Raw genomic sequence first — 15,678 nt, 5'->3', positions numbered from 1 at the left:
GAGGTCATTCACTTTGGACAACACTGCTAGATCTTCCTGAAGCGGCATTTTAGAGAGGCACTGACCTCCCATAGATGGGGTATCTTGAAGATCACAGAGTCACGTAAGTCGTGCCCTAAAGGTTTCACATTAAGGGCTGATAGACTTTCTAGGAGAACATAGAATCATACAATCATCTTCTCAAGGAGCTGTAAGGCATGGCAATAAGCAGAACTACACAGATTGTAGTAAAGGAATCTGCATTAAATGAAGAAAGCCTGCAAAGAGGACCAAGAGGTGGCATTTAAAGACAACAAGAAAGGGAACATAGCTATATTGAAGGTACCATACCAGGGCAAGAGAGAGACATAAACGTACACAGCAGCCCTGCCTTGATATCTCTTAGGAATGAGGTAGCAGCTCCCAAAAGCTAGAAGACAGAAGCATTTTGCTCAGCCCACTTTTCAGACTCAGGGAAACCTCACTGGAGCTGTGCAGCCTCCAGACTACACACATCTTGCCCAAACCAACCCCTTCCCTAAGCTTCTCGGGCTCAATTCAGATCTGCAGATCTCACTTCTCTCCAAACAGGCCCAAGCACACAGTTTGTTACTTGCGATCTGTGGTGGAGGCACTTACTAAAGCGGAAATTGTAGAACGCAGAGGATTACATCAAAAAGCAAATTTGAGAACTGGAACATCTGAATTTGCCATGTTTGCAGGTGCCACCTTTCCCTGAGGTTAAGGAAGTGGTAGAGGAGGATTTGCTTGCGTGCATTTCAAAGAAACATTAGCATTTTTCCTGCAAACTGCCCCAGCACCAGTATCATCTATGCTAACATCACATAGTAACAGGGAGCGGGAAAGGAACGCCCTAACAGGTGCTGCTGAATATGCCCCAGTTTGCTTTTCAGCCAATTTCTTGAATATCAAGATATTTTCCACCCCCAAAATATAGAAATTCTTTCCAGAGCTGCAAAGTTTCAAAATTCACTTTCACTTAAAGTTAGTCATTAGTGAAAAACAGCAGTCACATTATCTGTGAATGGAACCAAAATGGAAATTTTAAGCCACAAATTCAAAACAGATCATTCACATTTGACTTGAAATCTAAGTTAGATCATATTTGTGCAGAAAACAAGCTCACTGCGAGTGGGAGGAAAGGGAGAGAATTAAGGGACAAGGAAAAATCTGCAGACACAGCAAACTCAGATGCCCCAGTTCTGAACATGTATTTTGACATCATCTACGATGTCTGCCGTAACAAGCCAGCTCCTCCGCCCCACACAGAGCAAATCATGCATCTGCCCACTACTACTACGGTGCGAACTGCAAATCTGAATTGACCCAGTAAAGCTTAAGCTTTGCTGTTACTTATAGTTTAGGCAAGATACCCACAGTTTCCAATCATAGTAGCAAAATACCCCAACAAGACACAGTTACAGAGAATTTAACTCGCCTACAGACTAACTGGCTGGAAGAGAAAAGTCCATTTGTAGGACATTTGCTTCACTTTGTAATTTTATCTCTGAATTATCTTATTATTATATCTCTGAGGGTTTAATGGAGCTAGATAAAGGGATGGCTTGTTTGGATCTCAAAGCAATCAAATGTAATTGAATGGATTAAGCTTATTATAGTTCCAGCTATAGTGTTTAAGAAACACTCCTGGCACTAACGGATATTTGAGCTACCCTGTGCCTTAAAGACTTTGGTTCATTGGTTTGGGGGGGGGGGGGGGTGTCCTGGTGATTTAGGTTGTTTCTGTTGCTTTACAAACTCTGAGATAACAGGGCTTTTTTAACTACAATGCCAAAGTTTAACATCATCAGAATTGGGCCACGCATGTCACTTATTTCAGCCAAATCCCCAGAAACAATTAAATTATCTTTCATTAAGAACAAACTCCACACATACCCCAGAGGGGTCAGTCATTGCTGAAATCCACAGCAGCAGCCAAGACTCGTCCTGTGGAGCAGTGAGAACATCACACTTACCATCTCATACACAAGGTGGACCTGGCTAATTTTAGACAGAAGAGATGGGAACACTGAACAAGAAGCCACTACAGTCATGAGGAAAGCATATACCCAGCACTCAACACAGCCTAGGTTTTCTGAGGTTCGGTTCTGTGCAAACATGAAGTCAAGCCAGGTTCAGCTTGGCCAGGGGAACGGATACCCATGGCATGTTTATTTACTGGCATACATCCCCAAAGAGCTACAGATAGGCAGAAGGTGACCTCTTTATTTCTGCTCATGGTGGTAGATGATCAGAGAGACGCACACTTCAGAAACAGAAACTTTTGAGCTGACTCCTCCATTTCACAGAAAAGAAATGCTTGTCACTCCAAAAGCATCAGAAATGCCTGGCAACCATGGGCTTGCCTAATTATGGAATTAAAATATTTTGGTGCAGGTGTTAAAGAAATTTCATTTTAATCAATGGACAATTTAGCTCCATTAGGAGGTCACACTAAGGCATCAGGTAAAATGTGACTTTTGGACAATTGAGGAAGTAGTTGTGTTTGCAGCCAAGTGGAGTAGTGCTGCAGCAGTGATGTAGGCTCTGAATCTGTTCCTCCACAGGGTCAGGCATGCTCCAGCAATGTGGGTCTGTACCTCCAACCCTTTCAAGAGTCCGCACTCTTTCAAGCCGGGTAATTTTCCTAGCCAAGGGTCTCAGGGAATGAGAGCTGCTGAACTGGAATGGCATGTTTCACCCGCCCCCGCCACACACACGCTCCTCAATGTGATCTGCATATCTAGCTACAGCTTTCCAGACTCAGCAGAGCTCGGCAAAGCCAACATCATGTCCATGCAGTCACACACTGCCTGCCTACAGTCTGGTGCAAAAGGCAGAGAGACCTGGATTGCCTGTTCAATTCCTTCTGAAGGAGCACAGCTCCAGCACAGGAAACCTGGGCATCAAGAAGTCTGGGCAATACCTGCTCACACATATCATTTGAGTTAAGAGTTAGATGCTTAATTTCTCTATGCTTTCCTGCTCAAGTTAAACAGCTCCTACTTGAAATATAACCAAGCCAAAGAAAGCATGCCAGAGCGCGAGGGAGGGAAGAGGGGGGGAATCCCTCAACTCTGCAGTTTGCTTCTTACATCAGTTACCAGCACACATATTTGTTAATCTTTAGGTCATGTTACAGAGCTAGTATTTTACTGTGGCATCCACTGCTGCTTCCTCTTGCCACAATTATCTTCCTAAAGCCAATTTTCAACTATGAAAGACTTGTACAGTTAGACATTCTCTCCTCATGCATTCCTATTGCATGCATCCATAATGTGCACACAATGAATGTAACGGGTGGAGATCACCAGCAATCAGATTAACAGAAATTAAGTCTCTTACACTGGAACTTTGATCTGGACCGATGTAAATTTGCAAAGAACTATTAAACAAAATACCTATAATAAACCCACCTGTGAAGACAAAGCTAACTTCAAGCCACAAAAATGACAACTTAATCACTTTCCTGTAGTTTGTACTATTACCCCAAAGCTTCCCCAGCAGACGTACTTGTCAGCAGTACCTCTTGAGGACTTTGCTTTCAATCCATGTTATCAAACAGATAAACACACAAACATCCAATTGCTGTACCTTTAGGAGATGATGCCCCAGAAGCTGCCTCTTTGTGGGAGTGCAGAGTGGTGGGCTCTGTATGCCCCTCAGCAGGTCCTGAGGACAGTGGTCCAACCTCCAGTTCCTCTTCAATGGATTCCAGTGTTTTTAGGGCTATAGTCTTTGACTTTTCCCCATAAGAAAAACTCTCCTGGTTCTCCTCCCCTCCCTGCAAGTCCTGTACTGCAACATGCTCTGGGTTGAACACAGAGTTCTCTTCACTTTTACAGCCCTGGTTTTCTACCCTCCTTTGTGGCTCCTCACACCTCTCTCCAGACCTCTGGGTTCTGAATTGACTTGAGCCTTCTGCTTGCGCATCAGGGCCCATCAAAGAGTCCCTGTTATTTAATTGTTCTGCCATCTGATCACCCTCTGCTGACAAAGCAGTTTGGAGTAGTATGGCTTCTTCAGGTTTCTTATGCTGACAGGCAGAGACCTCTTGCTCTTCACCATCTGACAAGAGACCATTTGTAGGAGCTTTGACAGAACAGTGATTATGACTAGTCTGATTCTCACTTACAGTCAATATTTGTTCAATCTCTTTGACTTCGTCTGGGCTGTCCCTTCTTCCCAGCTCAAATTCATCTACTTCTCCTTGGTTCTGTTCTGGAGGCCTTAATGGAGAACTAAGATTTGCCTCCTGATCACTGCAGCAAGCACCGACTGCTCCTACATCTGCTGTGTTCCCTGAAGGAGAGCCTCTCTCCACACCTACATCTGAACTCGCAGGCATGATAAGCAATGTAGTGGCCTGGACTGGTGTACCACTTTCACTGACACTCTGGCAAGAAATATCAGAACCTTCCTTCAGTATGCAGTGTGGTCCCGAAGGCCCTAGGACAGACACAGGAGAAGCATCCATCTGTGTCACCTCATTTTGACCCTCGGTCAGTGGTTCTCCATGTACTCTCAGTATCACATCCTCTTTAGCAGCAGTAGCATCTAGAATTGTTTCTGGGCTCTGCTCTGATGTTTCAACACCAGGACTTCTGCTAGAACCATCACTTTCTTGTTCCATGTTTCCAGGAGCACCAGGCATTTGTGCTTTACAGTTGACACCATCTCCAGCACACAAGTCACTGTAGCTGCACAGTGCGTATCGCCAGTCGATTGAGTGTTCGCTGTGGGTCTCCTGCTCTGCAGATGAATCTTCTGCACTGCAGGCAGGAGACTCAGCCATAGGAAAGCTATTCCCCATGTTTCCAGGGCCACCTGGTATCAGCTGACCTTCTGGAGACAGTTCTCCATGTGCCATCATTTTGTTGCTTTCCAACGGAATTACATTTTTGAGAACTTCCGTAGAAGTCCTCAGAGTGTCCATTTGACAGTGCTCCTTCTGCATAAGTGCTGACTGAATTAAATTCTTGGAGTAGGTACTGTCTTGAATGACAATAAACCTGTGCTTGCCTTTAGACGCATTTGCTCGTGTTCTGGGCTGAGTTAGATAATTTAAAGCTAGTGATTGGGTTAAAGAGCCTCTTTGTGGCCCAAACCTGGGCAATGAAACTTCGGTCAGCTCAACATACTCCCCTTCAAGGTCACTTTTCAAGTTTTCTTGAGGCACAGGACTTGTACAGACACCATTGACAAGAGCTTCACTTAACTGCGGAGCTGTGCTGCTAGTGACCAGGTTGTTTCGATTTGGACTTTGTTCCTGTAGATACTGAGATCCTAGGTCTGGTGAACTGCACTCAGCATGGTCCATGGGGAGGCACAAAATTGAACGTTCCTCTGCTATTTCTGGAGAGATTATATTGTTTTCAATTATTTTTGGTTTATTTATAAATTCAGGATTAACCACTTTATCCCAGGGGATGCGAAATATTTCATCATCAGTGGTTAGTAAACAATTTTCCAGTGCTATACCCATTCGCTCTCCATTGAAAGTACTCAACCATTCCAGAGTAAAAATAGAGGTATAAGAAACTTCTGGAATCACAACTTCCTCTACATTGTGCTTGTCTTTTGCCAAACATTTCAATACAATTCGTGGAGACTTCTTCAGATAGGGGACCACCTGCAGGTAGAAGTCACCAGGCTTCAAGATTCGCCAGTCAATGGAAGCCAGCTGGACTACAATCTTCTCATGAATACATAGGGGCCAGCCCTCATGGCGAAACAGCAAGCCACAGTACTGAACCTATGGAGAAAAGAGAAAGTGTTTTCAGCATCAGGAACGGATCTCAGCTCAAGGTTTTGGACAAGAGAGATCAATGCTTCTCTTTCACAGCTGTAGCAATAGAACACTTGAATTTAGGGTCTTTGGTTATTAGTGCTGGGGAGTTTTCCATACTGAGGTCTTCTCTTTAAAAAGCAGAAACAAGAAAAGGTACCAACACAAACTACCAGCATTTCAAAATCTGAATATGAGCCAACCACCTGCCAGAAGTCTCAGCCCTGTTTTAAAGCTGGGTCAGCACAGACAGAGGTCTAAGCCTCAGAACCCCAGTGTAGAGAAATCAGGAGTTCTCACCTCCCAGTGCTTAAGCCGGGAGACCCTGTCTGTTCCTCATTTCTGAGTCATTAGGACCAACTGGACTGACTAAGAAAGTGAAAATTCAGACCATACAGCATCCCTAACTAAATGCCATTAGAGAAACATGGGCAGACAGCAGTCTGCTTACAACGCATGGATAAAACCCACCGTCCTCAACTAAAGACGATCCACAGCCTTAACAGAGAAAGTGGCAAATAATACACATAATTTCCAAAGCATCCAGTGAGCTCTAGGTTGCACCAGGTACACTCAATACCAACCTGCGAAAAGGAGGCTGTAGATTCAGAAATCTCACTGCACAGGATGCCACTACTCAGCCTGGCACCACAAAATCTATTTCTCAGGTGAAGTAGTGTTAGTTCTTTAGACTGAGGTCTGCTGCAAGGGAGGTAATGAAAAGCTTTGCTGATGAAGGAAGGTAGAATGAAAATGCCAAGGTCTGTCTGAGGACTTGTTTTTATTCCCTAATATGCTCTGCTGGAGTATGCAGCATGTTCCACCTAATGTTGGTTAAGCAAAATTGAGGAGCATGGAACCAGGTAAAAAGCATCACTCACCTGGTGCTATCAAGAGCCTATGCAAGACAGGTGGAGACAAGTTACATGGAATGCAGCAGCAAGGGATGACTGCAACCTACCAGTGAACAGAAGGAGACACTGCAAAGAAGAAGCAGGAGAAAGGAGGCAGCAAATGAGGAAAGCATAGCAGAACCACAGAGGAAGAAGGCAGTAAGTCCCATCATCAAGCTGCAAGGAACTACACTTACCAGGGATTTCCTCATTCCCAAAACATAGCGGCACTCAGGACAAATCTCAGACAAATCCCAATCAAGTAAAAGAACTGAAGTTTCATGGCTGAACTGACTTGGGTCAATTATTTACAGCTTTATTACAACTTCAAAAAATAAAATCACTGCTTTGAACTTGATTCTGTTTGGGTTAAGTAAGATTTAAATTGAGCCACGACATAAGCCATCAGTTTCATGATGAATTTAATCTTTCTCTGTCACAAGGGTTTAGATAGGATTCACCTGTATCGGATGCAATACTTAAATTAGAAAGCTGTCATCTGAAAGCCCAAAGACTTTAGTATTGGCAGCATAAGACTTTAGACATTTTATCTTGTTTCTTTTACATGGTCACATGGAAGTCTTGACAGAGAAAGCAACTTATAAAAATGCTGTATTCTGCAGGCCAGACAGATGAAAGAAAAAAATACTTTAATTCAAATATTTTGCCATATAGCAGAGAAACCACAGAACTGGAAGGAACTTCCTGGATCCTCACACACCTTGAAACAATAGGTAATGGCATCAAGTAATTTCTTTCCTATGTTCATCAAGCTTTACCTTTAGCCCAGTCAGGTTTCTTATCCTCACTGCACCTGATGCAAAGTTGTTCGAGAGGCTTGAAAGCCCAAAGCATCCTTCAGATTCAATAATTCCTTCTCCTCAACCCTGGAGCTTGTTCTCTGGATGTGTTCCCATGGCTTGAAATTATTAAGCCATGTCACATTGCCTTAGCACATCTCCCTTGATCATCTCTTAGGCCTGCTTGAAGTGCCTCCTTGGTGATGCTTTTTTTTTTTTAAAAAAAAACACATTTCTTTGTTCCACTTTTTCATTGTGCAAAGCATTGCAAAACACTGCGTACAATGGCACCAACAATTCCTAACTGTGCTAGAAGCATCTCTTAAAGCTAAGATCACACTTGTCTTCCAGCCATGCCCCTACGGTAACCCAGTCACCTGCTGGTTTTTCTTTCCAAATTGATGAACCCCAGTTCACAACAGAAATTCTGCCTGTTACTTTGTGGAGGCACATGTTTGCCCTCCGAGTCTACCATTATAAAAACTTAAGTACAAAGTTTTAGAGCTCATCTTGTGGAACACTTTTATCACCCTCCTTTTCCTCCTTTAGGTTATTGCTCATGTCTCCCACACTGGTTTCATCACAAATATCTGTCATATGCATACTCTTACTTTTTACGCCAAGGTCATGGATGAGAAGTAATGTGTGCCTCATGACTCCTACCTCCATCTCAGTTTTCACTACAGTACGAACACCCTCTCTTTCACTAGTTTTTTACCCATCTTGCAATACTTGCATAAACCTCCATCCCTTTGACACAGTAACTAATTTTCCACATGACTCCATAATAAATCCTTTATGGAAGAGATTAGACAACAAAACTTTTCTCTCTAGAATGAGCTGGTTTATGAAAAAGGCTAGTCTTATACTACTTGCCATGGAGCAAACCACATGAAAAAATGTTATCCAGTTTTTAATGGGTCAGTTAATTCAGTCCTTGCTCAGTGCATATTGTTGTATGCTCAGCTTGTTCTGTGTTTTGTTACTAGTCCTGACTTAACAGATTCAATAAAAATCCCTGTTATCAGACATTTGGCATTACATGGTAACTTCTTCCATATTCCAGGATAGAGACCAGCCAGTCCCTTTTCTTCGACATAGTCAATTCCATAGTCATGGCAGTTTTATTTCTGTTCAACTCAGTGCAACTGCCTTGTTGTACCTACATGCTCTGTCACTAAACTGAATCTTACTTTAGTTTTCATTTGTTTGAAGGGTCATATTAGTATTACCTTTATATTCTAACCTTGAACTGAGAGTAGACCCACCTCCCTTTTTTTTGTCTCTCTATTAAGTTAGAATTAAAAAGCTGTATAGCCTAACACACAGTTGGTCGTACTTCCCTCAAAGGCACGAGGAGCTAAGCTTTGCAGTCTTACGTTCTTATGCTTTCTGATCTGCAAGACATAGATGCCTCTACCAGCTAGGTCCTTTCTTACACCAGCACAGCACAGTTCAGCAAACCAAGACCTCCTCTTACAGCACACAGTTTGCACAAGTTGCTACTGGCTTCAGCAAGTCTCAGGCCATACCTACTTCACTGACTTTTCCATCAAGCCCAAGACTCACACAGCACCTCAGTTGATAGAGCTTTTATCTCCTAAAGAAGTGCCCAAGCCCAGTATTTTGTATATAAGGTTTTAAACAAAAACAATCTGCAGTCTTCCAGAAGACACTATACAGTTGCACCCTCCACCACACCATATCAACCCCTCTTCTGCCATTAGAGTATATCCTAGTAGGTATATCAAGGCCATCTGTACCAAGGGCCTTCCAGGGGAAGACAAGACAGAGAAAAAAAAAAAAAAAAAAATCAGTTCCCAAGCCATTATAAGTAGTTTATATGACTGAAAAGTGAGAGACACAATCAGCAGTAGCACAAACATAAAGCTGAATTCCATCTGTACCTACCTGACACAGAGTTTCTGTTAAAACCTGCATGCAGAGTAACCTATTTGGGCACCATTCACACATTAAGAAATCCAAAACCCAATCTCACCACTTACATGACCTGTCTGCCTACTGACTGACAGGTGAAGAAAACTCAGCAATAAAATTACCAAAACCATAATGCAGAATGCATTGAAGTTCCTGAAAAACCCTACAAAGCCACAGTTTAAACTGTAGCAAGAGCTAGAGTAACCATCCAAGCAGGAATGTAAGTCTTTCAATAGCCTAAACATTTCAGAGTTTTAGAACTTTAGAAGTGGAGCATCCTCATGTTGCTCCTGCTCCAAAAAGCACCTTCAAAGGGAAGATTACATGAAGAGGCTTATTTCAGTTGTTTTAACATTTCACTTTGAGGCTCAAGTATTTGCTCTTCCCGTGTCCAACCACTACTGAGCCAAACCAGGCATGTCAGAGGAATGCCAGGAACAGACTCTACACCTAGTGGTTGCAGCCAGGAATAAAGCTGCCTCTGAGGAAAGAGATGGGCACCAATGACAAAGATGCTACAAAGGTAGTAGCTCCTAGAGCTATGGGGATGGCTGGGCTGGAACAGACCAACAGTCCATTTAGCTCAGGATGTCATCTGAAGGCCAGGGGCAAAACCTGGTTTCTTACTTTGTGCTAAGCAGAGACAGACCCCTTGGCACATCCCTCCACACACCCCTCTCCAGCCCCTGGGGATCACATACAGGCTACTGATTTTAACATTCCAGGCTGAAGCCTATGACCTTGTCTAATACTTCATGAAGCCACTTACACTTTTGTCACTGCAGAGGCTGAGAAAGAGATTTAGCACCCTCAAGATTTCCTACAGTAGCTATTCAGACAGGAGTTACTTTTTTCCCCACCGGAGGAAAAGCTCACATGGACCAGCTGAACTACAAACTAAGGAGGAAACACTGCTTTTGTTTAGACTCTCTAAAAGACAGACAAAACTGTTAAAACACAAGTAACAAAAAATAGTCCTGTGATTTCAGACAGTGAAGACAATAGAAGGAGGTTTGGGGAAGAAAGAGAGTCCACAACAAATGAGAGAAATAACTTTCAGCAATAAAAATTCAAACAAGCAAACTTCTAAATAAAATATGGAATAGCCTGGGCCCACCTCTAAAGACAGTACAAGGTACCTAGAGCTTCCCTTGATCTCCCTGTATTGCCAATCTGAAAGTACAAAATCATGAGTCAAGGCCAGAAAGGGTCACAAGGAGGAAAGGCTCAAAGCATCCAGCTGTGCTCTTTGAGAGGCCTGTGCCTGCACTCTACCTCTTGCTGCCCACTCTCCCAAACATGTCACAGTTCAGCAAAAGCCCCCACAACCTAATGCTGAGCCCTGAACAGCCCTCACTGGAAGGCACCAGCCCTGCAACTTGTGGCTACTGGGCAGGCCAGGGAGTGCCAGGCAGGCCCCAAGCCCTCCCTCATTCCTGGGCCTGGGCCAGGAGGGTGGCTTCAAGCATGGCTCCTGCCCCACACCACCTCCCTAAACAGTGCTGCATGTGTAGGACAGCCCCATCATACTGGATTCCCCCTCCAACAGGATGCCTCAGCCACCACCAGCCCCCTTGCCTCCATGTCACCCAGCCCCATGCTCCAGGCCAGCCTGGGGGGCTGCCAGCACCCTGAGCTCCTTCAGGGCCCACCACCCTCACCTCTCCCTCCTCAGGGACCCCCGGGGCCCACTGCCCTCACCTCTCCCTCCTCAGGGCCCACCACCTCAGCACCCCCTGCTCCCACAACCCCCAGCTCAGCCAAGGCCACCATGCCCATCAAGGCAGCCCCATGCTCCTATTGGCTGCCACAGCCTCAGCTGTCCTCCCATTGGCTGCTGGGCGGCACAAGACCCTCCCTGCCACCACACCCCTGTACCACAGGGGCCTCTGCCCTCAGGGCAGCCATGGCCTGTGGTGGGTCCCTGCCCAGCCGCCCCCGGAGGGACAGCCCCCCCCCCCTCAGTGCCCAGCAGACCCCCTTACTGGCACCCGGGTCGCCTGTTCACTGCCCTGAACACCTCCCCTTTGGGAGGGCAGCCATGTGGGCCCAGCTCCCTGCCTGCCACGGGGGGCAGAGGGCTGCGCCAAGCCGAGGGCTGCTTTCCGTCCCTCCCCTCCACCACCTCACCTGCCCAGGGTACTGCCGAGCGCTTGGAAGCTGCCGAGATCTCAGGGAGTGGGGAAATCACTACCTCGCCTCCTTTGGTGAGGGAGGCGGTTTGGGGAAAGCTGTGAAACGTCTTGCAGTAATTACTGGTTCATCCAAACTAAACGCCTTTTGTTTCTTTAAAGGGGAAAAACACACTACGCGCCATCGAATTATAAACTGCAGCTAGATATACTAATGGAATAACTCCTATTCGAGTGCTCAGGGTGAGAGAGAGCAGCTCCCCAAAATCCTTATGCACAACCTTGTATCTTTTTGGGCTCACAAATATGCAGCTGGCACCAAGCAGGAAGCTGGTGACAATGCAGCAGGACAAATACTGCACCAAAACACTTGCAAGGTGACCAGCTCCCAGGGGTTATGTGGATCCATTGTACATGATAGGTCTTTCCCCCCAGCATTTCACCTCCCTGAGACAAATGAGTAACTGACTATTTCAGCTTCTATTTAATATTTTTCCTCTTCCCAGAAGTCCCTTGCCCTCCATCATGAGGATTTCTATCAAAAGCCTGGCCACACACACCCTCTAGGTTCTGAGACAAAAAGGCTGGAACGAACCCTAGCTTTAGGTTGTTGGGGTTGGTTGGTTTTTTTTCCATCTTGCAGACTTTGAGCCAAGTTTGTGATGGAGGTATTTGACTCATCGTTTCTAACATTTTAGACTCCCAACAGTAAAGCACGTTAATCTTGGACTCATTCTGGCAGTAAATGTAACGTGACTCCTCGGGGCTACTGAGCTTTGCGACCGTTCCAGCAACCATCAAAGGGGAGACGGAGTTCTGGGAAAAACACCGACTGGCAGCATTTCGCCCTGCATGTCCTCCTGCCAGCAGCAGAGCCCGACAGCTTCATCCACAGGGCCGGGGAATGGCTGGGGTTAGAAGCCACCCAAGTCAGCCATACCCAGCAAACGCTCCACTAAACTGCTTCCTCTGAATCCCTTAAGCCTTCTGTTCGGTGTTCCTGGTTATGGAAGCTGAGGGCACCACTCCACATCTGATCTCTGCACAGTTAAGCTTCAATCACAGTTTCTCCACTGTTTCCTAATTGTCTGCCTGCCCTCCCACCTAAGCTGCCATACATACGCAAGCACTTTTTGCCAGCCGTTTTACATACGAGAGGAGAAAAAGCTCTCCAAGAAAGCCCTCGCAGGCCTTAGAAAGCATGATGTACTCACACAGGCATCCTGCTGAATGCACTGCAGGATGTGCTTGGCTGGAATCAGGAAGTCTATGAGGTAGCGCAGTCCATCCCCACGGTACGTCTTCTCCACCACATCAAAAACTTGGCACAGAACAGTGGCTGCGGTAGCCTCAAACGGAGGGTAGAGTGCTGATAACGTACTCTGAATGCAACCGTCCAGGGACTCCGAGTCCTGCCAAGAGAGAAAGCATTAGCAGTACCATGGCACAATACGCCCCAGTGCCCTCATGAGCCCTACACCCAGGAGCACAGCCATCTCCAAACGTAGGAAGAGAGAAGATCAAAGGAGCAAACTGCTGTCCTTTCTAGCTTCTTTTGGCACCACCAACTCCAGGTAAACACAAAAAAGCGCTCCCAAAACCCGAGCAGAGTGCTCGCAGAGTGCTGTGCACAGCGGCGAGATTTCCCAGCTTTTGCTTACGCAGCAAGTCCTTCTCCTGACTGCGCTGGGTGGGGCTGCTATTAAACCATTACCACAGCACGTGAGTGCGTGCAAGCGAGCGAGAGTTTCATGGGGTGGGCAGATCGGCGGGTTCCATGTTTCGGATACCAAGGGCTGGAGATGCTGGCCAGCACTTGGGTACATTAAAGCCCAGTGTTAATATTCTTCAGTGGGCTAAGGGGAGTTGCAGGGACAACAGTTGGGCTGAATCGCTTCAGCCTGCACAGGATAAGCTACTGGAGCTGTTTGGTACTGGAGAAAGCTGCTCACCAGTGCGATTCCTCATTATTCAAAGCTGTTTGGCTCTCATGAAAGGCTCACTCTGGGAGCCAGGAATTTTCTGCAGTGAGAGATGCCTCACAACAGGATCCGCAGCCTGCGTCTGAACAGGGTGGCCTTTGGTGCCTGAGCACGCGCATCAATACATAGGATGCCCGTTTCCTGTCCAGGGTTCAGAGGCAATGCCTTCCCTACTTTTCTAGCTTCTTTCTGGACAGCCTGCCAGCCAGAGCCTGCCTACAGTATCAGGATCAGTTCCAGTGCTAAAGGCCAAATTCTGATCTATTGCATGGGTGTAAGTCAAGAGAGCTTGCCAAAAACTAATAATAAAAAAAATAAATCTGGACACATCTGGAGACAGGATCAGGAACCCTCCTTTCCCTTCTGTTTTAGAGGGGACCCTCTGGCTAGCTAACAGCCAGGGGGAGTGAGTTTTGCCACAAAACCAAATGAAAGTTTACTCAGGTGTCTGGCCAGATCCTCATCTGATCCAAATCCACCTCCCTTCACTAGAAACAAGAAAAGCATTTCAGCCGCTGGCCTACAGCCTCCTGCAGAACAGGAACAGCTGCATGGACATGCCTGAAAACATACCTCAGTCCCACAGCAAGATTGGGAGAGAAAGTTAAACAAAGCAGTGCCACAACAGTTTACACTGCCACCGGGGAACAGTAGGATGAAGGGGTCAGGAGGAAGCAAACCATTTTGCTTCTTCCACTCCAAGGGAGCACATGTTCATCACTCCAGATACTTTCACTGGCTTGAGAAAATGCAACAGTCTCAGAGCAAGCCTGAACTGACCTGCAGCCAGAGCAGAGGTGATGCTCCTCACGCAAGCCTTCCCATCTTTCGCAGCAAAACAATCTTTAAATTCCTCCTTTAGAGGGTTGGGTGTTTTAAGCACAATATAAACTTGCTGCTCTGTTGTAAAGCCTTCCTGTAGGACAGCCTGCGGGACTGCACAGGAGAGATTAGAACGCCCAGGCAATGCCTCCACAATCCCTGCCTGCACCAAGCTGGCAGAACGCGGGTGACAGGCAAACCACACACTGCCCGTGGCATGGCACTGCTTCATTACTGTTTCTCCTGATGTCAGCAACAAGCAAGGCTAAATGGCAGCAGGCTCCTGAGGTGTTTGCAACTCTTCCAAGAGACCAGCTGCCTCCTGCAATACCCCTTAAGGTCAATGCAACCAGATAAACAGAGGTTAAGGAGCTATTTTTCATATTCTTAACCCAAGGACTCAAAAAGCAGGAGCCCTATGTGCACACTTCCAAGCATTGAATGCTAGGACAAAGCATTTAACCCCAATCCTAAACAGGAGGAGAAGGCTGTTCTAAACAAGCTTCTTTCCACTTATAAAAGAAGAATATAAAATCTCAACTTTTATTCCATTAATTGAAATTAAAAGCCTGGAAGTTCCTAGGCACTTCCTTCTCTGCAGGAACAGGTCTTCAGAGAAAAATCTTCCACTAGATACTGTGCAGATCAAGAGAAAACTGCAAAGAGCTGATAGTCAGCCTGCTTTGTGCAGCAGCCTGGAGCTCTCTGCACATTTCCGGTCAAGACCATCCCCATGCAGGGTATGAGGGAAGAACTCATCGGCGTTCAGGAAACATAAGAGAAAGCAGACCAATACAAACTGCAGGATGAGTTGTACAGACCCAAGACAACAGCCTAAAGAAATGTTCCCTTTACATTGTAACCTGGACCTGCTAAAAAGGCATGGAGGGGGCTGTAGGGTAGGGAAACAGGTACCAAGTCCACCATGAAGCCTCTTATAATTGGACATATTAATAATATTGCTAAGTATTGATATAACACACTGAACATTACACATCGTTCATCTCCCACACTCTTGTTAAATGACAGAGAGAGGCCAAGTGCAGCCATCTGAAGGCAAACGCAGCTCCAGTAACCTCTGTTGACACCAACCTGTCCCAGAAAGTACCTGTGCCCTTGTCAGATAAAACTGGCCTTCACACAGGTGCTCTCTGACCCAGCACCAGCCACCACAGAGAACCCAGCCAAGTGCTTGGGTGCTATCACAGTAGCATTACTGCTGGTAACATTTGACAACAATTTCCCTATGATCCTCCACAGTCCACAAGTTCAAAATATCAGTCAAAAACAGCTGGGGTTGGTTCTGTGCCACTTCTGCCCCCA

General features: G+C 45.9%; 1 protein-coding gene across 5 annotated transcripts in view; it reads right to left on the bottom strand.

The window, feature by feature from the left end:
• The window catches only part of PLEKHG4 (pleckstrin homology and RhoGEF domain containing G4), a 90,452-nt gene that overhangs the window by 61,902 nt on the left and 12,872 nt on the right, over nt 1–15,678 (bottom strand). For all 5 annotated transcript variants that reach the window (XR_011326557.1, XM_069793872.1, XM_069793876.1 and 2 more), the window contains exons 2-3: nt 12,766–12,963; nt 3,595–5,755 (exon numbers count right to left, since the gene is read on the bottom strand). Coding sequence is in view for 4 of the 5 variants with exons in the window: in XM_069793872.1 (XP_069649973.1) it covers nt 3,595–5,755; nt 12,766–12,963 (2,359 nt within the window). In the remaining variant the exon portion in view is untranslated. The remainder of the gene's footprint in view (nt 1–3,594; nt 5,756–12,765; nt 12,964–15,678) is intronic.

Source organism: Haliaeetus albicilla, chromosome 10, assembly GCF_947461875.1.
Source record: "Haliaeetus albicilla chromosome 10, bHalAlb1.1, whole genome shotgun sequence".
Lineage (NCBI taxonomy): Eukaryota > Metazoa > Chordata > Aves > Accipitriformes > Accipitridae > Haliaeetus > Haliaeetus albicilla.
This window is presented reverse-complemented; position numbering and strand designations above follow the sequence as displayed.